General features: G+C 47.9%; 1 protein-coding gene and 1 long non-coding RNA gene across 9 annotated transcripts in view; one reads left to right on the top strand and one right to left on the bottom strand.

The window, feature by feature from the left end:
• Positions 1-23,088, bottom strand: part of SWAP70 (switching B cell complex subunit SWAP70) — a 158,309-nt gene that overhangs the window by 48,702 nt on the left and 86,519 nt on the right. For 4 of the 6 annotated variants that reach the window (XM_044929502.2, XM_044929500.2, XM_006051579.4 and 1 more), the window contains exons 9-12: positions 21,555-21,721; positions 15,414-15,612; positions 14,356-14,452; positions 9,434-14,009 (exon numbers count right to left, since the gene is read on the bottom strand). In XM_044929502.2, the coding sequence (XP_044785437.1) occupies positions 13,903-14,009; positions 14,356-14,452; positions 15,414-15,612; positions 21,555-21,721 (570 nt within the window). In that variant the 3' untranslated portion in view covers positions 9,434-13,902. Of the gene's footprint in view, positions 1-1,798; positions 2,222-3,341; positions 3,452-4,852; positions 4,964-9,433; positions 14,010-14,355; positions 14,453-15,301; positions 15,613-21,554; positions 21,722-23,088 lie in introns of those variants that run through there. The other 2 variants (XM_044929501.2, XM_044929503.2) reach the window with 2 other exon arrangements.
• On the top strand, positions 14,607-16,959 carry LOC123329778. 3 transcript variants are annotated; one of them, XR_006545329.2, is made up of 4 exons: positions 14,607-14,822; positions 15,397-15,756; positions 16,047-16,147; positions 16,719-16,959. It is a non-coding gene; the product is annotated as an uncharacterized LOC123329778 (long non-coding RNA). The 3 variants fall into 3 exon arrangements; XR_006545327.2 differs by lacking the exon at positions 16,719-16,959 and adding an exon at positions 16,334-16,610; XR_006545328.2 differs by lacking the exons at positions 14,607-14,822; positions 16,719-16,959 and adding exons at positions 15,039-15,174; positions 16,334-16,610.

The raw sequence follows: 23,088 nt of genomic DNA, 5'->3' as shown, positions 1-23,088 counted from the left end.
AAACCTTGGGCCTCTTCTCTGTTAATTTTCTCCAACTCCTCAGAGGCTGGGCCTCAGGCCCAGTGAAGTCACAGTCTGGGAGGCAGCCCTGGCTCCCAGCCCTCCCACGGAGGCTATATTTGGAGCAGGACAACTCCCAGCAGACACACTTGGGACCCACCCTGCAGCGCAGCCCCAGCCGATGGTACCAAGTTTCCAAGCAGTGTGGGTGTTGCTCACGTTTTCACTTGTTTGTTCATTCATTCATTCATTCGTGTATCCATTCCACCAATATCTACTGACCACCCCCCCAGCAGGCTGTAGCAGGATAGAGGGTGGGCACGTACACGTGCATGCAGATATACGGGCACCAGGGTCTAAACAGGGAAGGCAGCACACACGCTGGGCACCCTCCCTCAGGGTTCAACGGCCTGGTGACTCAGAATCAGAGGCACGTGGTGTCTGCAGGCACCTGTGTGCGCGTGCATGCAGGCACGTGCTCTCTGAGGAGGCATCTATGACTCAGTCGCACCACGTCTGTGTGTACCTGCGCGTACCTGCGTGGATGTGTCTACGTGTGCAGGCGGGGCAGAGGCTCTGGCCCCCAAGGGATGGGGGAAATGGCTGTGACTGACTCAGCTGCATATGGTGACTGGGTGCCCGCAGGCCAACTGTGACTTTATGCCCTTGCTCACTTGTCAAGTCACATCACCAGTGTTAGGTGCACATATTCTACAGGGAGGAAGAAGAGGCCCTGAGCAGGAGACACGTAGCTGTCTGGGTACAGCCCCATCTGTCCCAGGGGTGCCCCACCTGCCCCTCCACTGAGGTACAGGGCCCCCCATCTCAACCCCTCTGGCCTGGCCTCCAGGAGGCTCGGTGGCCACGCCCCACATGGACTCTGCCAGTACCCTCATCCACCAAGCCCAGAGAGGCAGGACTGCCAGCTTAATCGTCTTCCTACCACACAAAAGCTCTTCTGTTTCCACCATGATGGCATCTTTCTCCAACACCCGAGCCCAGGCAGAGCTCAGCAAGAGAAACTGGGAAGCTCTTCTGACCTCTGGGGCTCCAGACCCACCGCCTGGGCCATTGCCCTGCCCCCGCTCCCATCTCCTCATCTGTGTCCCTTGCCCTCTCTCTGCCTGGCTGTCTCTCCTTATCTGTCCCCGGGTCTATCTTTGTCTCTTCTCCAGGCAGGCTGTCTGCAGCGGAGGCTCCCCAACAACAGAGGTGCTGACAGCGAGGGGGTGTGCGGAGGACACTCCGGGTCCTTTCTTGAGCCTTATCAGAAAAGTGAAGTGACTGCTCAGGGCTCAGGCTGGAATTTCGCCCTGGATGACCTTACTCGGCTTGCTGGGGCCTCCCTGGGGACAGCTGGGGTCAGGCCAGGCAGGAAACAGGCCCTTGCTTGTTGGCTGCTGCTCCTCCCTCCTCACCCACTCTCACCCAGGCCAGACGGCAGGCAGACTCCAGCCAAGCGTGTCCACAGAGGGCAGAGGGCTGCCCCTTCCTGAGATGCCTACAGCAACAGGGCCCAGGGCTGTTTGCCCCAGGGAGGGAGTGGGGGAATGGGGGAGCATGCAGGACTAACGTGCCTCCAGGCGCCAAGAGGGCCCTCCTTAGGCCCCCCGGCCCCAGGAGGAAATCCCCAGGGGCTGAGCCAGAAGCGGGGGTGCTCTCACCCTTGCCTCACGAGGCCGCCCGGCTGGCCAGCACTTGCCCGCACATGCACGTGCCAGGAATGACGGAGTGGCCCTGGAGCCTGGGCACCTGGGTTTTGTGTCCCCTTGGGCAACTGCTTAACTCCGAGCCTCACCTCCTTCATCGGTAAACTAGGCGAGCAGCGCTGAGTTCCCGGAGTGTTGAAGATAAAATGAGCTTGCAGCAGGGCTTGCTCCCTTGGGCCGCGAGACTGGGGGCTTCCTCCACCCCGGGCCCTCGCCCCGCCCGCTGGAGCCGGGGAGCAGCGCGCCTGGTCTGGCCGGGACAGTCCGCAGCGCACGCCTGCCCCCTGGCGGCCATGCGGGTCCTCGCGGCCGGCACTAGGGCATTTCCCCGGCCCGCGGGCTCTGGGTGTGGGATTTTCCGGGGCAGGTTAGAGTGCAGGCAGGGAACTCTGGAAGTTGGGGGTTTTCTAGCGACTCCGTTCACATGAAGTTTCCCAGGGTTGGTTGGAAGAGAAGACTGGGATTGGCAGCACAGGGGTGGACGGTCCAGATTCCATGTATGCTGGTGTTAACTTTAAGAAGAAAGAAAGGGAAGCGAGTCCCTAACCTCAGGATTGTTGTTTAGTCGCTCAGTCGTAGCCGATTCTTTGCAACCTCATAGACTGTAGCCCACCAGGCTCCTCTGTCTGTGGGATTCTCCAGGCAAGTATGCTGGAGTGGGTTGCCATTTCCTTCTCCAGGGGATCTTCCTGACCCAGGGATTGAACCCGAGTCTCCTGCAGTGGCAGGTGTATTCTTTCACGCTAAGCAGGAGACCCAGGTTTGATCCCTGGGTCGGGAAGATCCTCTAGAGAAGGAAATGGCAACCCACTCTAGTACTCTTGCCTGGAAAATCCCATGGACGGAGGAGCCTGGTAGGCTACAGTCTATGGGGTTGCCAAGAGTCGGAAGCGACTGAGCGACTTCACTTGACTTCAAGCCACCAAGGAAGCCCAACCTCAGGATAGGGTTAGGTGAAAGCCACCAATGAGAGGAGAATTGTGGTCAATCAGCTCTGATGGAGCCCAGGTGAAGTCGTTCAGGCATGTCTGACTCTTTGCAACCCCCATGGACTGCAGCCTACCAGGCTCCTCCGTCCATGGGATTTTCCAGGCAAGAGTACTGGAGTGGGTTGCCAGATGGAGCCCAGGGGGACTGTATTGGTGAGGCATTTGAGAACAAGGATTTCTTTCAGAGAAAGGCTATTTACAAGCCAGCTTTTATGAGGAGGCCACCCGCCCTTCCCCAGCACTGGACTGGACTTTGGGAGTGTTCAGGGCTGAAGTGCCGGAGGGAGCCATACCCCACTGCTGTCGAAGGGGAACCAGGAAGAACATCCAGTGTGGTGATGGGGCTGCAGCCCTGGGTGAGTCCCCAGAAGGACATGCAGAACAGCTGTGGCCACCACAGAAAAAAAGCTGTAATGACCATCAAGGAAGCCACATAAGCCCTGAAGGAAGAGCAGAGCCTGGGGGTCCTTGGTCTCTACCCCAGGCCCTTGAGATCCACCTCACAGCCTGCTGGGGCCATCCGAGTGGCTGGTGTGGTGGGACGTGGGAGCCAGGCTGGGAGGCACCTTCACTGGAGGCCCTCACTCATTCACTCAGAAGTGACACTGGCCTGTGGAGGGGGAGCCATGCAGGACGGACCTACCTCAGCCACCTGCGGGATTTTCCCAGAGCTTGCCACTCTGTCAACAAAATCCCCACTAGGGAGACCAGCTCTGGCCAAGATGGAAAGCCCCTCACCACAAGACTTTGTAACTAGATGCAGAGAGACAAAATGCCAGTCAGAGCACATCTGTGAAGTTGAGAAACCCGAGAGGGCTATGCATCGCCTCACCAATGAGAAGGGGGGCATTGTGTGCATACAGGTGTGACACCCTCAGGACACACCCCCTGTGAGAACGCAGACCCCCAGCCCAGCTCACCCAAGGTGACTCCGTCGCCTCACCAATGAGAGGGGGGGCGTTGTGTGCGTCCAGGTGTGACACCCTCAGGACACACTCCCTGTGAGAACGCAGACCCCCAGGCCAGCTCACCCGAGGTGACTCCCCAGGGAACCGTGAGTAGGACCCAGGTCTGTATCACTCTGAAATTCAGGTCCTTTCCAACTCAGTACTTTTTTTTTAAATATTGAAAAATCCTGCCCATTCATCAAAATCGTTAACATTGTACTTATTGATCTACCAGCCTCATCAAATCTCATCATGATGAAATTTTCCTTCCATTTTGTAAATTTATTTTCAATTTCAAATATTTTCAATTTAAATTTATTTTCATTGCTTTACAATGTTGTGTGAGTATCTGGTGTACAACATGAATCAGCCATAAGTATACATATATTCTCCTCCCTCTTGAGCCTCCAGTATTTAATTTTACAAATCTTAATAGGGTTATTCCTGGCAATACATTGTATTTAATATCTACCAAACTACGGATGAATCATTTGATATTTATATGCAAATGAACCTTTCCTGGTCTTTCTTTGCTTATTTATCCATCTAAGAAGGGGCCTGTATTATGGATCTTACACATTCCTAGAAATATAAAATGTCAGAATTATCCTACTATTTAAGGTAATAGCCACAGCATATATAGGTTGTATCTTACCATGAGGTTACAAATCCTTTTGAGGGGCAACAGTCATTACCAATCTCCTTTTCAGCAATTCCTTACATTGGCATTAACCAAGCCAAATGAATCTTGGGAGGATTCTCAGTTGACAAAAGCCACTCACCCTATTCATCACCTTCCACTTTATCCTCCCATTCATTATTGCAGCTTTAACAGTTCTTCACCCATTACTGCTACATAAAACAGGCTCTAATAGTCCAACAGGGATCTCATCCTATATGGACAAAATGCCACTTCAGCTACACTAGACAATTAAAAATACCTCGGGTCTCTTGTAATCTTAGCTTCTAATCTTCAGTACTTGCCTCCTTACTAGTGTTGAATTATCACAGGGATAAAAATTGGTTAATTTTCAAATTTCTAATTCTTCTAGCAAACTCCTCTTGCCCAGTATTTCCTACTTGGGTAGTACTTGAGATGGGGAACATGGGCTCATTCAAGCTGCCATGACTTATCTACGGACCAAAGCAGTACACTGGACTGCACCGCAGCAGGGGTCATCAAGATGCTCTGGGGTGTATTGCATACCTTCCAGTTTTCTTCATTTCTGAATTGAATTTTCTTTTCTTGATGTTGATCTCCTTCATATCACCTCAAGGTTTCGACTTGTGAAGGAACAAGTATGATGGGGATAGCAGTCTTGAAAGGAGATATTGTACATAAGCAGAAGGAAGAGCAAAGGACCTGCCCTATTAGATACTCTGCTGTAAGCGTCCAGGTTTGTTTCTCATAGGGAAATCTGACGCACCCGGAATGTTGGCTCCTAAGGAACTGCTGTTGTGTGCAGCTCATCAAGCGTTGAACTCTATGTAGCCTTTTTGGGAATATGGGAAAGAAGAAAGCCACAGAGTTGTCCCTTCAGTCTGAGGAAGATCTGGATGATTCTACGCAAGCGGAAACGACTTGAGATTTCTGTGTGGACACACCGCTACCAGTCAGTCCATCTTCAGCTGACTGAATGCTGTCTAGTAGCCCTTCTCCAAGGCACGGGTGCGGTGTTATGGTTTCACCACAGATTTTCTACTGATTTCATTTTTGGAATCTGCTTGTAGACTCCAGGTCCCTTTAGTATATATATAACCTTTGTTTCTTTAAAAACACTTTTGTTTCACATTTAAAGCCCTGTATTAGTCAATGATTCTTATTTGAACCATTTGCCATTACGTAAAGATAAATACTTATTTGTGCTTTAAATAAAACTCATGTAGGAAAGTCTTGGGGGAAAAAAAAACAGTAACATGAATAGAAAGACAAACCACTGATCACCCATGTAGTATCATTGGAAAAAGGAGATCTACTTTCTACTGTCTTAGAACTATAGTCCTTATACCAGTAACTAGCATTATTAAAAATAACCTCCTAAAATGAAGAGTCTTTGTAGTATATCTGCTATTTTGTTCTTCTAAATCAGGGAAAGAAAATAACATATCTCCCTGTGATGCAAGTAAGAAGCTCCAGCTCTACCGTCAGCACCCAAAACTGAAATTCTACTTAAATGAGTCCCTGAACAACTCGTTTATGAGACAATAACAGCATCTTTATGTACTTTTAGTATTAAACAATATCTTAAAAACTAATATTCCTATGTACATTGTGGATTATGTGACCTTCCACGTATATAAGTACACATGCTTTTTCATATGTAACACATATGTAACACATGTATAATCATGAATTAACTATCTACCACGTTCGAGCATGTACATCAGCTTATTACAGAACACATTAAACAGTTCAATTCCCATTAGATTCCAGTCCCTACAAATATTCACAGGGGTAATTAAATGATGATTGTATAGGGCATCGATTTGTGTCTGTGTTTTTATGTTGGGGTACAGTCAATTAACAATGTTGTAATAATTTCAGGTGGACAGCAAAGGGATTCAGTCATATATATAAATGTATCCATTCTCCCCCAAACTCCCCTCCCATCCAGGCTGCCACATAACTCTGAGCAGAGTTCCCTGTGCTATACAGTAGGTCCCGCTTGGTACTTGTGAAAGCCAAGCATTGACCAGTTAGAACCTCAGGCTGTGAGGGCAGGCACTGTAGAAAGAAGCTGTTCATGCAGACCCTTGATCTTACAGCCAATAGTGCTGTGAGAACAGGGCCTTGGGACTCGGGGATGAAATCTTCTACACCTTTTCTGGGTTCCGGGCATGCTCCCTGAGAAGAAATATTTCAGATGCATATGGCCTCCGTAGGGGAGCAGACAGCCGAGGTTGGCAGCACGGTGCAGCTGCTAGGAGGAGGGGGTGGGCCTGGGCTCCGGAGCGGGTGGGTGGACAGGTGAGCATGGGGCTGGCAGCAGTCCTGGCAGCCCTGAAACCAGACTGTGGGCTTCAGTCCAGGGTGGGCCTGGCTGACACAGGAAGGGTAGCGACCTTGAGAACAGAGGAGGAAACAGAAACTGGGGCTCCAAGAAGACTGCTCTCAGAGACCCACTGTGGGCGAGACTGGCCAAGACGGTGGAAAAGAAAAGCCCTGAGCTCACCTCTCCCGGGCACACCGAAATCACAACGATCCACAGGACAACCGTCAATGGAAAAGACCAGAACCTACCAGGAAAGACCTTCTACAACCAAAGACACAAAGGAGAGTTGCTGGAACTGCTCCAAGTCTTTGCTCAAAACACATGAATCACCACCCTTTAGCAGGAATGTCCTTGCTCACAACTGCCACCTCCCCCACCGTTAGCAGGAGGGGACATGAATCTAAGTTAAAGGGTCCAGAGATAAGAAGAAAACCCCACAAAAACGGATATTTAAGTTTATAAGCTAAAAGCTCTCGATAATCCTACTCTTCCAGAATCTGGTAGAAAACCACGGTACTAGCTTATACCATCAGTTCAATTTACTCTAACTTCTGGGTTTCAACAATGAAACACTGACGGCAGATTTCAAACATGACTAGCTCCCAACTTACTGCCTCCATAGAGCTTCTGTGTTTTCAACCAGTGTTCTGACGATAGGCTTTTATTCTGTTAAGAATATATTTTAGTGATATACCAACTTGGGTTGTATATCAAGATTTTATTTCGGTGACTGCCGGGAGCCACCACGGGAGATCCCACCCATGACAAAGGTCATGGGGAAGAGACCTGACAGGCAAAGGCGGATCGGGCCTCCAGGGACCCCCTGAATCTGCTCGGGCATCTACCCTAAAACCGAAATCTGTCTACTGTTTATTATATTATGCCTTTCACCAACTCTTCTGTCATTAACAGGGGGCTATCCCCGACCACCTTTCTCTGGAAAAAAATCAACTTAGGGCTTTAGTTAATGGGCATGATAGGAGTATCTCAATTCAAACCCCTCTGTTGGCATTCTAGCTTGCCTGACAGGTTTATCCATACTCTTGCAGTTAACACACTTGATTGTTCACAACTCCCCAACCTTGAAAGGCATGGGAAACCTAAACATTCTAAAAGTCCTAATGAGCATCGAGTCCTTTAAGGGATGAAAAATTATTAGAATACATAGTACTGGTAAAGGGCTTCATTATTAGGCCAATGCTTGCTGCCAAGTGCCCATATCCCTTATCCATTGTGCACCTGGGAGTGCATTGGTTAATATAGTTGGAATGTAAGAAAAACAAGTAGCAGCCTTGGAATTAACCACATCAGACCTTTGAGCTAATTGGTTCTTTCTTTGTTGTAACTCACTGCACCTTTGCTCCATGAGAATGTAACTCTGTTTAGTACTTTCTGAGGCTGGGAGAAATAAAGAAGAAACACTTTAAGGGAAAATAAGTTTTCTGGCTGATCAGCCTTTATCAAAAAAGAGTCATAAAATGTCCACAGGCCTCCAAGGCCAGAAGATAATGTACACAACATTGTTTATGGGAAAGGTGTGCAGAAAAAATCCTGGTTTTGATAAACAGATGTAATGTTTGGGCTGCCTCTGTATGACTTTGCATCTTTCATTTCCCTCTATGTACAAGTCAAGGTATAAAAGTTCCTTTTGAAAATAAAGTTATGGGCCTCGCTCACCGAAGCTTGGTCTCCCCGTGTCGTTCTTTTTTCCTTTTCCCTCCTTTTCTCTCTCTGTTCTTCTTTCAGAATGACTCCTTGGAACACAGGAGCTTCATTGGCTTTCTGTGTTTATCAAGGAAGATCAAGCCCTGCTCTCCGCTTTGCTATCCTTATCGCCTAAGCCATCATCCTGAGGGTACCCCTGGATCCTGTTGGGGCTGGACCCTGGCAGGTGACATTTCAAAGATTGTTTTTTTAATCGGCCTTTTGGTAAAACTCTGTATTACTTAATAAGAAAAGCAGATTTTTAACGTTTAAAAAAAAGAAAAACCTAGATGGAACCAGCTAGCACCAAAGATGATGCCGAGTCTGACCTCCAGCAGACCCTGAGTTTCATTATATGTTGAATTTACTACATTAGCATATTAAATAACACACCTACCAGTGGCCAAAACCAGACACCAAGGACCAAAAAGGGACGGTCAGGGGATGGCACCTCCACAGCCCCCCGCTCCCTTCCCCACAGACTAAAGCACAAGGCCTCCCCAGAGTCAGTCCCACTCCTCCTCCCTCTGTTGTTACTCTATAATTTAATCCCTCTTGCCAGGTGGGTGAGAAGTTGATTTGTGTACTTAATTCCTGCTTCTTCATTTTTTTGGCCACTGAGTAAAGCTTATGCTGTGTCAATTTCAACTTTGGTTTCATTGCTGGCTGCTTGAATCCCGACAGAAAAAGAACCCTACCCTGCCAAAGTTGAGAGCCTCAGCCAGGCTAGGCCTGAGTAGGGTCCACAGAACTTAATTCAACCAAAACAGGTAGGAGCAACAAACTCATGATATAATCAAACCCCATCAACCCGGGGTGGGGGCGACCCACAAACTAGAGAATAATTACATTGCAAAGATTCTCCCACAGGAGCAAGAATTCTGAGCCCCAAATTAGGCCCCACAGCCCCAGGGGTCCAGCACTGGGAACAGGAGCCCCCCAAATATTTGGCTTTTGAAGAACCAGCGGGGCTTAACTGCAGGAGCCTCCTGGGACCAGGGAGACAGAGACTCCACTCTCAGAGGGCTCACAAAATCGCATGCGAACTGGGGCAAAAGCAGTAATGTGATAGGTGCCTGGACCAGACCTACCTGCTGGTCTTGGAGAGTCTCCTGGAAAGACGGGGGCACGGCTGCAGCGCACCTTGAGGACAGACACTGGCAGCAGCCCTTCTTAGGAGCTGTGTGGACGCTGGCGCTGGCTGAGGCTGAGGCTAGGGGACCGCATTTTGAAAATCTCCCTCCAGCTCATTAGCCTAACAACCTGCAGGTGCCTCAAGCCAAGCAACTAACTGGGCGGAGACACGGCCCAGCAAATAGGCTGCTTGAAGACCAAAGAGCCCACAGCTGCTTCCAGACTCAGCCCTGCCCACCATTGAGGCAGACACCAGAAGCAGAAAGCTGCAATGCCCCAACTGGGCCCTGGCTGGCCCTGTCCACTAGCAGACCACCGCAACCTTCAGGACACGCCAAGCCCCTTACCCAAGTGAGTCAGGAACTGCTTCCACCCTCCGCAAATGATCTAAAATGAACTCCAGGACCCCTGGCCCTCCAGCCAGACTCCAGGGACCAGCTCTGCCTGCCAGTAGCCCCAGGCCCTGGCTTCACCTGCCAGTGGGTGGGCAGCAGCCCCAGAGCCTTTGGAGCCCTGACTCTGTCCTTCAGTGAGTCAGCACTAGCCTGGGCATCCTAGGAAAGAAGGAACAAGACAAAGCCCCAGAAGAACAACTAAGTGAGGTGGAGATGGGCAGGGTTAAGCGATCTCTGGGACAACATCAGGGGGCACCAGTACTCATAGTGGTCCCAGAAGGAGAAAGGGCCTGAGAAAATATTTGAAGAGATAATAGCTGAAAACTTCCCGAACCTGGGAAAGGAGTCACCCAAGTCCAGGAAGTGCAGAGAGGCCCACACAGGATGAACTCAAAGAGGAATACCTAAGACACCCTGTAATCAAGAGACCCATCATGGGCTGCTACTCAAGGCAGAGTGTTGACTGCGGGCAAGAGGCTGGGGGACCTGGGACAGGAAATGAGAGATTTAGATGGGGAAGAAGGACAGGATGCAGGGCTCGGGGCTGACTGGAGTGGGGGCTGCTAGAGAAAGCTTCCGTCTCCCACTCATCACGTCCTCCGGCCCTCATCCGGGCCCTGAGGACAGCTGTTGAGGAGGTGGACACAAACAGGGAGAAAGGCCTTCATTCCTGTGGGTGAACGACCCTGAGAATCAGTATGCTGCATCTACATAGTAGACATGGAAGAGGAATCTGAGGCTGGCCCTGGATGGAATTCAGTGTCCACCACAGATCTACCCACTCCCCAAGGGCAAAGACTCAGCAACCTCAGAAAGGTCAGTGGAAGGTGGGCACAGGACAAGAAGGGGTCAGGGCCCACTCCTCCAGAGGGGTGAAGCAGGGACATGGAACCAGCTGTGTGGTGGGAGACAGAAACACACCGCGATAAAACCGTGTGACATCAAATGTATTTAAAGAACCCAGAGGAGGCAGGTGGCGTCATGAACCACATCCTAGAAGACGGTCAGCTGTTCCTGGGTAGATGTGGTTGGTCCCCTTCCAGGTCCTCTGCAAAGGGGAGGGCTTTGGACCAGCTGACCCCAGGGACTAGCCAGCCCAGCATTCTAGAAGCACTAGTACAAAAGAGCAAACTACAAATCTTGAGTATAAAGCTGATATATTTTACTTATGTAACCACTACCCATTTCCAGCATCCCAGAAAGTTCACTTGTTTCCAGTCAATAACTTTCCTTTCCACCCCCAGGTAACCACAATTCTGACTTCAAAAACCGCAAATTAGCTCTGCCGGTTCTAGAAATTAATATAAATGGGGTCAAGCAGTATTTTCTGTGTTTGGCTTCTTCGTTCAACAAAATGTCTGTGAAATTCATCCACGTTGCTGTGAACTTCATCTCTCAGTAATGCTACTTTTAAATGAAGTATAGGATTCCTGTCTGAACACACCACATCCACAGATCTGTTTCAGCTGATGGGCACTGGGGTTGCTGCTGCTTTGGGTCATCCTGAACAAAGCTGCAGTGAACCCCCTGCAGGGTCTCCTTGTGGACACCTGCCTCATTGCCCTTGGGGGGACCACTGGCCTGCAGGCAGGTGTTGTCTCTAGCATGAGTAGATATCACCATTTTGCTTCCTAAGTTGAGGGGTGACTTTTATGGGTCTCAAAATGAATATAAAAATACAGAAGGAAGTAGAGGGAAGAACAAGAGGAAAGAAATAGATGGACCTTAAAGTACTCCTAATACTGATTCTTGCAGTCAATGCTGAGGCCCTACTATGATCTGGTAAAAGCTGGGCCGCGCCTCTTTCCCACTCCCCGTGGCCTGACGTCACCCCATCCCTGCTCTGCCAGGACAGCTGTGACTTGCTGGCACGGCTGTGGAGGCACGATGGAGGCTGTGCCAAGTGGAACAGGCACCGGTGCTCTGCGAGGGACATTAACAGCCGGGCCATAAATCTGCACACTCATTCCTCCCCAGCTGCTGAAATGGTTCCGACAGCCCCTCCCCACACTCAAGGTCATGGCAGCTTTACATTTCCCGCCTCAGCAGCCTGGATCCTAGGAAGACTTTAAAGCATATACGAAGCAACTTCCCTGGCACATAAGCGGAAAAGGCCTTTACAGAGTCTCTGAAGCACAGTGCCCCACACGGGCGAGCCTCGGCTCCTGCCCTCTGCCTGCTCACCGAGCACTCGGTCGCTGTCCTCCCACATGCATTCCATTTACACCAACGAGGTCAAGTCCTGACACCCCTCCTAGGGAAACCCTGACGCCAAGAGCCTGTTCTGTTCTGGACCAGAATGTGCCTTTCTGCAGAGAATGTTGATCAGGCCAGGTAACTCTTTGTTACAAAGACCGTCCGATGAATTGCAGGGTATATAGCAACACCTCTGGCTTCTACCCTCTAGATGCCAGGAACACTCCCAGTAGTGACCACCAAAAACGTCTCCAGACACTGCCCCTCCACATCTCAGCTTTCCAAGACATGATCAGGCTGCACTGAGTGGGCCTGCTTAATCCACAAAAGGCATTTTTTAATCTTGGCAACCGTGTAAAACAAAAACAAAAAAACCCACACTGTTTACTCTGGTAAAAACTGAAAGAAAAACAGGAGAGGCAGAAAAGAAAATTCGGGAAAGCAGAGGCAAGAGGATTTGGAGGGAATAGTGAGGACGAGGGAGAAATTATCCGTGTGAGTTCCCGCTTGTAAGCTGACGCATCCACCATGGTTTCCCACATCAGTGACTCAAGCGGCAAACTCGAGGCCATAGCTAACTTCGTGACAGTGTCGGTTTGGGGGCTACAAACTGCAAATCCAGTATTTCAGGAAGTGTCCCTAAATCCAAGTTCACCTCATTATATGGAAACATGCACACATACACACAACCTTACCCTCCTGTTCCGTTAAATCAGACAGCTTAAAATGTATGCTCTTCCCATATTTTTTTATTTTCTTACCGACTCCAATTGACTAAAACAAACAAACAAGAACCATACAAAACATTTTTAACATATCTTAGAAAATTAGCCAAAAAATTAAGAAAATTCAGCATATTACATTGTACAATATTTAGGTAAGAATGAAAATTATAAATATTTTGTTCCCTCTCAACACAGCACATCACAAAAATACATTTTAAAAACTTTTTTCATGTGTAATTTCTAGGAATGATCATACTGCTGTTTATTAAGGCAAAGGTCTGATTAGGACAAGCATTCACACACACCAGAGATGTTCTGTACAGTAACTACAAATGTAAAACCGAGGGGTCTGCCAGCACGTGGATGGTTGAAACCATTTTAAATAGTAGGAAGAATTCAATTAGTATCAAAACATCATTCTGAATGGGATTCACTTAGTTCATCTCTGTGTTATCTTTGATTCTTAAGTATCTATCTCAGCCAAAGCATTATTAAAAAGACTTCTGCTCCCTTGAGACAGTGCCTCTGGAGCTAGATGCCAATCGCTCACATGGCATTAAACATGTACAATCAAAGACACGAATGGCAACCCCTCAGTCCGAGCGAGGACCACGTCCAGGAGAAGTGCCTTTTCCAGCTGAGCAGCTGTGGTCAGAGGCAGTCCACGTCTACCGCGGACCATGGTAAGCAGAGTGGCCGACTTAGTTTAGAAACAAGCACTCGGAGGAGGAAATACGCTGCTGCAAAAACAGCCCCAGCCCACAGAGGTTCCGATACCCAGGGATCTGAGCGCCTCCCGGCTCCTGGTCATACGCCACTGAGCTCTCTGTGCACCGCCGCCTCCGAAAAGAATCTGAGGGAGCTGAAGGGAATTTTCAGAAGCTGAGGTTTTCAAAGAAAGAAGAGTAAATAAAGAGCCTGACAATGTTGACTTTTTTTTTTTTCTTTTCAGGTAAGCCCTTCCTTATTGGCAGATAAATAAGAAGGCTTCTTTAGTATACTGACCCCACAGGAGGCGCTGGATTAGAAGCAGAAAATCCAGGGCCTTCTGTCTTTAGCATAAGGTTCTGCAGCTGTGCCTGCAACCCACACAGCTGACGTAACGACGGCTCACTCGGTGGTTTTCTTTTCTTTCCAGCTCTTCTGTCGTTCCTCAAGTTCTGCCTGGGTGAAAGCTGCCGGGCCCCAGTTAGTGATCAGGTGAGCGCTTTTTGAACCTAAGAGACAAACGCGCATCAAACATACAAGGTCTTATATTCTTCAATTAACATTATCATTTTTCTATAGACAAGAGAGTACATTTTTCTACTTTATTTTCTTTTCTGAGGAATATCCATAAAGGTCATAGGAGGCAAAACCATCAGAATTTGTACACAAAGGGAATTAAACAGGCCTTCTCATCTATCAGAAGGCAAAAGAAATTCAAGAAAAGTTTATTGCAAAGAGCTGGGTTCCTGTATATTTGGGCTAAGAAAGTTTTGTTTTTTTTTTTAGCACAATTCAAGTACACAAATAAAACAGAAAAATTGACTAAATATCTGATTACTTCAGAGAGTGTGTTACCTGGTTCTATCAATCGAATTAATCCTTCATGATGGGCCACTTTGTCCTTCCAGCTCTTGGTCGTCTTAGCTGCCATCTCTAGCTTCTTTTTAACTCCCTGGAACAAGAGCAGACTTTAGACTCTGCAAACACACAGGTAGTTTAAGAGCCAAATAACACTGATTGGGCACTTGCTCCATGCCTATGGATTATCTCATTAAGTCATTCCAGCCACAGAAACACGGGCTATTATTACCCCCATGGTACACAGGTGGAGACTAGGATTCAGAGCAGTTAAATAACCTGCCCGAGGTCCCCCAAGGACCTAATTCACACTAATTACAGATGACATATAAGATACTTCTTGGCCAGTGACGCCTTACTGCCTCTCGACTCCAAATCCACCCTTCGCTGTCCTGCCTGTGACCCTCGCCAGCGGGCCCCACTTAAGCTTCGTCAGTGGAGGAGCTGGCAGGACACTGGAAGAGGTGGGGGCTTTGCCTCCAGGCTCCGCTGTGCTCATCTCAGCAGCTCCTGTGGCACGTGGGACACCCACGGTGTCCATCTAGTGGGTTTCAGTGGCACCTCCCCTGTGGGCAGCTGCCACCAGCGCCCCAGAGGGTAGCTTCCCCATCACAGTGCTTCGTTGGGCTTTCCTGCCGTCCAGGGGCCAAGGCCATGCCCTCTCCAAGGAGGACCAGATCCCAGCACTGGGCTTATAGAGCAGAGTGTGTGTTCCTTCCCTGCGTGCTCTGTCCCAGCCGGAGTGGGGATGGGGGCAGTGGCTGCTTCCTGTGTCTGCTCTTCCTGTATTCTTAAGAGTTTTTGGCTGCTCAGTAGGTAATCCTCTGTTGTAGTTAAAAGCTGATTATATTAAACCTTCCTTGTTCAAATTACTGTGTGGTTTCAGTCTCCCGATTGAATTCCAACTGTTATACCTCAAGGCCTGTGAAAAACCCTTACTTACAGCTAAGCAACATTCTCACACAGCTTTTTATGGCAGAGCAAATAAATATTTTCTTGTTTTTAAATGTTTAAGAATTTAAATGCACGTATTTGCAGGGATGGGCGTAATTGACCTCGTACTGCTCAAGTGCCTGTTTCCGCTCGAGCTCGAGCTGCTGCAGCTGCTCCAAGGCTTCCTGGAGGGCCTGCTCTTTGATGACGCGCTGGTTCTCCAGCTCCTGCTTTTCCGCTTCCGTGGTCTGAATGGCCTGCTGCTGCTCCAGATGCCACTTCTCCAGCTCGGCCCTCTTGGACGACTCTTCCTCCAGCAGCCTGCAATACAGAGAGCTCAGGGTGACTGCACCCGACCCAGAAGATGACAAAGCACAGCGGAGCCTTAGAGGAGCTGGGAGGTCATCCAACCACCTCTCTTCTCACAAGAAGGAAGCCAGGAGCCAGAGAGGCCCAGATTTGTGGGTAAGGTGACCCACGGGTCTGCTCCAAGCTCTGTTTCACCCTTTTATGAAAAAAAAAAAATTAAAAATAACATGTACTGAAGGCTTAATGGGCCAAGAAAGAAGTGCATTTTTTCAACTGATCCTCACAATAGGCTTACGTACTATTATTATTCAGTTCAGAGATGAAGAAAGTGAGGCACCAAGGGAAGGTGACCTGGACCAGGTCATCCACCTGACAGGCAGGTAGCAGGGCTGAGTTTTGAAGTCTGCCTGGTTGCTACAACATTAAAACACTTTTTTATCTAACAGAAACCTATTACCAAGGGAAAAGCTGGCACACCAACAAAGGCAAAGGAGGAGGAGCTGACAAAAGCCAGAGGAAGCTGACACCAGCTACTGACCGAGCACAGGTCAGGCTCTTTACCTTTACCTTCATTCCTGTGATCCCCCCAGAATTCCGTGTTATTGTTATCACAATACCAAGGTGTTATTGTCCCTGCGGATGAAGTCAAAGGATTTCAAAGTATGACGCACAGGTAAGCAATGGATTTCAACCCAGGCCCACGTGACTTCAAAATGTTATCTTTTAATAACAGGCTACCTATCAGAGGACATCCCAGGTTAAGCAGATATTTAATAAATAAACTAACTTGTACCCCAAGTATAGACAACGTGGTTAGACGCCAGCCCAGGACAGGACGCATGTCTACTGGCTTGATCGTCAGAATTACGTAACAAACCTCACAGCAGGCCAGTTACTGCTGCCTAAGAGCATTTGCACGTCTAAAGCCAACAGCAGCAGAAATAAAGTGACAGACTCTACAGCCACTATCTGACCACCCCAATCCTGCACCACTGTAAGAATTCCCTCAACGACATCCTACAGGGTGGCCTCCGATCGTGTGTGATGGGCCACTGCTTCACAACCCGGGTAGTTTATTTCTGGGCAGCCTTGATCCTTAAAAGTTCTTTCTCAACTAGGATGTGCTCTCCTATCTCCTCCCCCGGGTTCCACAAAGGGCCAGTGTGCTCCCTCTGAGTCGTCTCTTGGATGTGACATCGCAGTGAACGCTACCCTGCCACCAGGGGCTGACCAGAGTGTGTATGCTATACACCATCCATGTGCTTTCCTAGACATGGGAGATACACCAGTGAACGAGACTGGAAGACCTGTTTCTTCATCCTAGTGGTCAAAGTCTGGAGGGCAAGGGACATTGCAAAAGGTGAGGCTGCCCAGCACTGAATCCCCTTCATGGGTCCAGGGTTGTCTTGATGAAAAACGGGGTCCATATCCCAACACAGAAGCCACAGCCCCTGCCCTTCTGCCCTAGCAAGCTGGGGTGCAGTGGAAGCTGGGCTTGGCTAAGCAGCTGTCATTCCTAGAACTTCGTGAAACCACTGACTCACGAGAGCAGAGAAAGTGGAGAGTTTATCTTGCTGGTGGTAGCAACATGCAGTGCTGAGTGATGGCAGAAGCAATGGGGACATCTGACTGACAAACCCATGGTGCCAACGTCTGCATCAGCGACATCCTCCCTGGCTTGTCCCATGGCCTTGTTTGGTCTGCTCAGCCTCCCTTGGTTCCTGCCTGTGTTCAGGGCCTGGCCACCTGCCTTTCTGAGGAATTGGTGAATTTCTCAAGAACCTTCCAAAAAAAACTGTTATTGCTTTAGCTAACCCAAGTTGGGTTTTTCTGGTTTGCAAACAGGACTCCTGACTAAAGATGAACCTCTCTGTACCTCAATTTCTTCATTTATGAAAAAAGGAATAGGAACTATGTGTGTGTGTGTGTGTGTGTGTGTGTGTGTGTGTATGTGTGTGTTCAGTCATGTCTGACTCTTTGCAACCCCATAGACTGCAGCCCGCCAGGCTCCCCTGGACATGGGTTTTTCCAGGGAAGAATACTGGAGTAGGTTGCCATTTCCTACTCCAGGGGATCTTCCCAACCCAGGAAATGAACCCAAATCTCTTGCATCTCTTACAATAGCAGGCAGATTCTATACCACCAGCGCCACCTGGGTAGCCCCACTAGGAACTACTCCCACCATCAAAGGTTTGCTGATCCATTAGATGTGATAATGCAGGTAACATTCTTAGAACCATGCCTACCGCATTGTTAGTATTGAATAAATGTCAGCTCATATTGTTATGATGGGACTATTAGCTCATTTGCTCTGAATGCTCATGAAGACTGCCTGAGAGTATATGAGTATATGAGGTTTTTGGCAATCAATTATATCAGAGAAGTAAAACCCTGAACCTTTTCAAATGAACTGCTTTTAAGCCAAGTCTCCTGGATCCTGTACTTGTTCTGTTGATACTTTAAATTATCTTCTTGCTCTAAAACCAGCATTCCAGCCTGTCAACATCTTTTTTGAATGCTTATTTTGATATTCTATACATTACATTTCTTCTCCATCTGCAAATGAGATATAAAGGAACAGAAACCAACAAATTCCGATGACTATCAAATCCAGACATTAAACTCTGCAAGCACCACCCTCTTCAGCCTTCACAAGAACCCTATGAGCTTATTACAGATAAGGAACTGAAGGCTGAAAGTAGTGAAGTAACTTTTCTAAAAATTACACGGCTAGACAGTACAATGGCTGGGAATCAAACCCAGATCCTCAGTTCGGGGCTATCTATTACTGTGTGGACTGTTGTTCCATATGGGCCCAAGAGTAGAACTTGGATCCACCCATTCAAAAAAGATTCCGTGGGTACTTACCATGTGCCAGACAATGCACCTGTTGCTGGGGATACAGACCTGACCAAAGTGTGCTCCCAGGCCTTACAAACATAAAAATTCAGTGGGTGGAAGTTATAATGGGGCAGACTATGGCTCAGTCTCAAGAAGTTTCCAATAATTGAGCTGTCCAAATGGTAAATGAACAGTTTCCTTCTGAGTTCCACTCAGAAGAGGCTAGATAACCTTAAGGATTACACATTAAAAAACAGCAACACCACTTCAATTTTAATGGAAAAACCCAAAACAAGAAGACCCAGATGGTTCAAGTCAAAGTTCTTGTATTTAAACGATTCGCGATTAAAAGTATCTCTGGGGAAACGTAAGACACTGACAGAGGAGGGACCGTCCACGGGAAGAACAGTGAGATGCCAAATGTTCCAAGAGTGCCTTGCTGTTGCTTAGAACAAGGACAGAGGTCAACTACAAAGCCCTGTATATACACCCTCAGCGAAGATTACGTTACAGTTAACAGAAGTGCGTGTGTGCTCAGTCGTGAAACATAATCTTAGCTGCAGGGTGTATACAGAGGGCTTTTCAGTTAACCTCTGTCCCAGCTCTAAGCAACAGCAAGGCACTCTTGGAACATTTGGCATCTCACTCTTCTTCCAGTGGACGGTCCCTCCTCTGTCAGTGTCTTAAGTTTCCCCAGAGGTACTTTTTAATCGCGAGTCGTTTAAATACAGGAACTTTGACTTGAGCCATCTGGGTCTTCTTGTTTCGGGTTTTTTGTTTTGCCATTAAAATTGAAGTTTTTTCAGCTTTTCAGTTCATTAGTGCTAGACTTAAACGTTTCTATCCCAACTCCATGATGATTTCCTTTGACCTTTTACCCACAAAGGGTACCCTGAAGAGTGGGAGCAAGGAGAAAGTCCCCTTGGTCAGTCTGACAAAATGTCCCTCTGAATCAGGCCCAGGCTCTCGTGACTTTGGAAAAAATATGGACTCACCACACTTTAAAAAATGACCACTAGAGGGCGCAGGTCTGTCCATTTCAAGTTCCAAAATCCAAGTTAAAAACAGAATAGTAAAATGCCTAAAATGGCCTTTAAACACCAAGAAAAAGTAGTTCGTTTTTGTGTAGTAATTTTAGCTTATTGGTACAGAGCTGTATGTAGTAGTTATATTTCCATTTACCAAGTTGAAACCATTTTTCCATTTACTGAGATTAGAGTGTACAAAATAATTAATCAGAGCTTTTTCTTCTTTTGGCCATGCCATGAGACATGCAAGATCTTAGTTCCCTGACCAAGGATCAAACTTGCGCCCCCTGCAGTGGAAGCGCAGAGTCCTAACCACTGGATCACCAGGAAATTCCCTTGTTGTTGTTCAGTGACTAAGTCATATCTGACTCTTTGTGACCCCAGGCACTATAGCCCGCCGGGCTCCTTTGTCCATGGGGTTTTCCAGGCAAGAATTGGGGAGTGAATTGCCATTTCTTTCTCCAGGTGAATCTTCCTGGACCAGGGATCAAATCTGAATCTCTTGCTTTGGCAGGCGGATTCTTGACCACTGCGCCATCACGGAAGCCCAGGGAATTCCCTAGCCAGAACTTTTTAAATAAAATACTCATGCCTGGGCTCCTATCCACAGATATTTTGATACCGTAAATCTGGAACAGTCCCTACATGTGCGTTTTTCAAAGCTTTATGTAAATGATTCTGATACTATTGATTAAAAATTACTGCCATTAATTATCCAAAACTGTCTTATTCAAAACATCATTCTATAAACATGAAATAACTAATACTTTAATACATTTCTAGAGTTACCTGGTTCCCTTTATGATCTGATCTCTGCCATGTCATAATTAATCTCCCTCACAGCTTCAGAGAAGTAAATATATATTGCATCTCATCTGTGAATTCTCTACATAAGGGCAACCTATAAACTCAACACATCACAAATGACGAGGGTCAAAAATATCTAACGTCCCTTAGAATGTCTCTCTTTGGAAGTCACATGGGACCAAACCTTCCCATGCAGTGGACGGTGTGTTAACATCGCAATTGTACAGCGCCACTGCCACTGCCCAACGGCAAGTGGGTGAAGGTCCCCAGACCCTGGCTAATACCACGATGAACACGCACTTGTGGGACCCGTATGTTCCAAGCAATGTGTAAAGCATTCAATCTTCTATTAGAAGATAATTTTTCCTTAACAGAATCAAACATTTCAACACCTAATTTGTTTTTGAAGTCATTTTTGGCAACGTGCGTAACAAGCCTTTCTTTCTCTCTTCCTACCTGAAGATTAAACAAACACCTCTTGCAGCTCCATGTGTGGATGCAGTCATGGAAAATCTATCCCAGCTCATCCCACACCTGCTCCTACAATGGTGTGAGGTATGCCTGTACTAACCAGCTGCGGCTACAGGGCAACGGTGGTTAGTGCTGCACCCCCTGACGCGACATCTCAAGGACAGCTAATGGGGAAGCAAGTTAGAAACTGGGAGATGGCAGCTGACATTTGCTCTTTGGGGTCTTCATTCAATTTCGTCCCTCCTACTGCTACCAAAGTCAAAAGTGAGAGTTCTCATCCGAGATCACGACCATCATACATAGTAAACCTGACTTTAAAAGGTCTAAGGGGGGAAAAAAAAATCTGTTTCAAGAACTTCTAAAACTAAGAATTATGTAAGGAATGTCACCAATCCTGAAAGACCAAATGGAAACTGCTCAGTTCCTCACTGTCCCCCAAAGTGGCTGCAGCTCTGGCCTAACAGGCCCCTGCCTCCACACGAGGGGCTTCTCAGGTCTGGAATATGTGGAAGAAACCAGATTCTCATCAGGGCTGATGCTGGCTCCACGGACATTCTAGAATCTGACTAAGGGAACCACACCAAACACATCCATCCGACTACTCTGAAATAGATACATGGCCTGTCATTAGCCACAGAAGCAAGGGTTTCCCAGGGGAGATGGGGAATAAAGAGCCCAGCCAGACAAGCCTCCAGAGTCCCTCCCATCTGGCAGAGACTCTTCCCTCTCCAGCAGAGTCAGTGCTTCCTAGAAAGTGTATGAGCCCAGGCAGGGCACACAAAGAGCAGAGGATGAGTCGATCCGCACCTGGCCTGTAGCTTCCGCACAGTCTCTTCATCTTGCCGGGCCTGTCTCTCATCCTCGAGAGCCTCCTGCAGCTTTAGGTACATGTCTTCCAACTCCCGGACCCGCTGCAAATACTGCTCCAGTTCAGAGGATTTCTGGGCAACCTGTTCTTCCATCTGCTGCCTGATCTGAGGATATAAAAGTTATGTTTAAACCAGGCCAACTTCGCCCTCAGGAAAGCCTCTTGCTCCAACACCATCCTGAGCGAGGCCACGGCCACAGCCACAGCCCTTCAGGGTGGGCAGGGCCCTGTCCTTCACTCCTTGATGATGGAGGAAGCAGGAGTACCACACCCATCCGCAAGACCACAGTTTAAGAGTCCAGGCACACAGACTACACCCAAAGGCTGTTCTCCTGCTCTGGTGTATTTCTCATCCCTTCCACACTGTGTTTCAAACTCAAGAAAAAAATACTTCCCTGTATAATTTCTCTTTAAATTCCTTTCTGTCTTAAAGCCACATCCATCTAAAAGGAATGAACCTTTCCCACTCAGAACACCCAAAGGGTTAAAATAAGGGGGAAAGGAAAGATGGTCTCCTGCACTTACCTGGCTGCCTAGCACCCTCTACTTTCTCCCTCCCTAGGGCACCTCCAGACCTGGGGGACCCTCAAGCATCTAATTAGCATTCTAACACATTTATGGTTTCTCCATTCTGGATTAAAGAGCCTTGAATCTCTGCCTTAAAAGTTAAGACAAGGACATCATAAATGTAATATCAAACATATTAGCACATGTCTCTGCAGTTTGTATTTTCACTTGCATTAGCTTACTTCATCCTCATAAGGGTCATGAGAGATCATGTGACATCCCCCTAATTTGAAGAAGAGAAACTAATACTCATAAGCAAGAGCAGAGGACACGAACCCAGATCTGGCTGTGGTGCAGCACCCCCTCAGATCTCGGGTGCCTTCCTTTCACAACACACACACATCCACTTCAAGTCTAAGCAACACAAAGTTGCTGAAGGAAATGTCAGAGCACCTATTTAGCAGGCCATGGGCCCAGCCCTCTCCCACACACTGGAACCCGATGTGAGGAGACCTGTGTTCCAGTTAACCAGCTCACTGCCTGAAGCAACTGGACCGTGGGGATGAGAACCCCTAAGAGGAGTCAGAGCTGCCAAGAGTGGCCGACCAGCATTCACACATTCTCATGACTTCAGAACCCCCACTCTTGCTCATTATAGAGGGGAAATATCATGGAACCTGTGCTTACTTTTTTCCATAGTTAGTTACTTTCCAAGCCAAAACCCTGAAGAATGAAAGGGATGCTAGCAATAATCATACCAGGATGGTGGGGACTGTCCCAGGCAAACCAGGACGTGGAGTCCCCCTCCCCACAGCACTTATCAACCCATTCCATAAATTTGTACTGGAGGTCTTGAGAGCAAGATTTACCTTTACATGCTTGGCATGATACCTGGCACACAAGAGAGTGCTCAATAAACTGATAATGAGTTAATAACAAACACAAAACCTCCCTAACAGCCAGCCC

Source organism: Bubalus bubalis, chromosome 16, assembly GCF_019923935.1.
Source record: "Bubalus bubalis isolate 160015118507 breed Murrah chromosome 16, NDDB_SH_1, whole genome shotgun sequence".
NCBI classification, from domain to species: Eukaryota; Metazoa; Chordata; class Mammalia; order Artiodactyla; family Bovidae; genus Bubalus; species Bubalus bubalis.
This window is presented reverse-complemented; position numbering and strand designations above follow the sequence as displayed.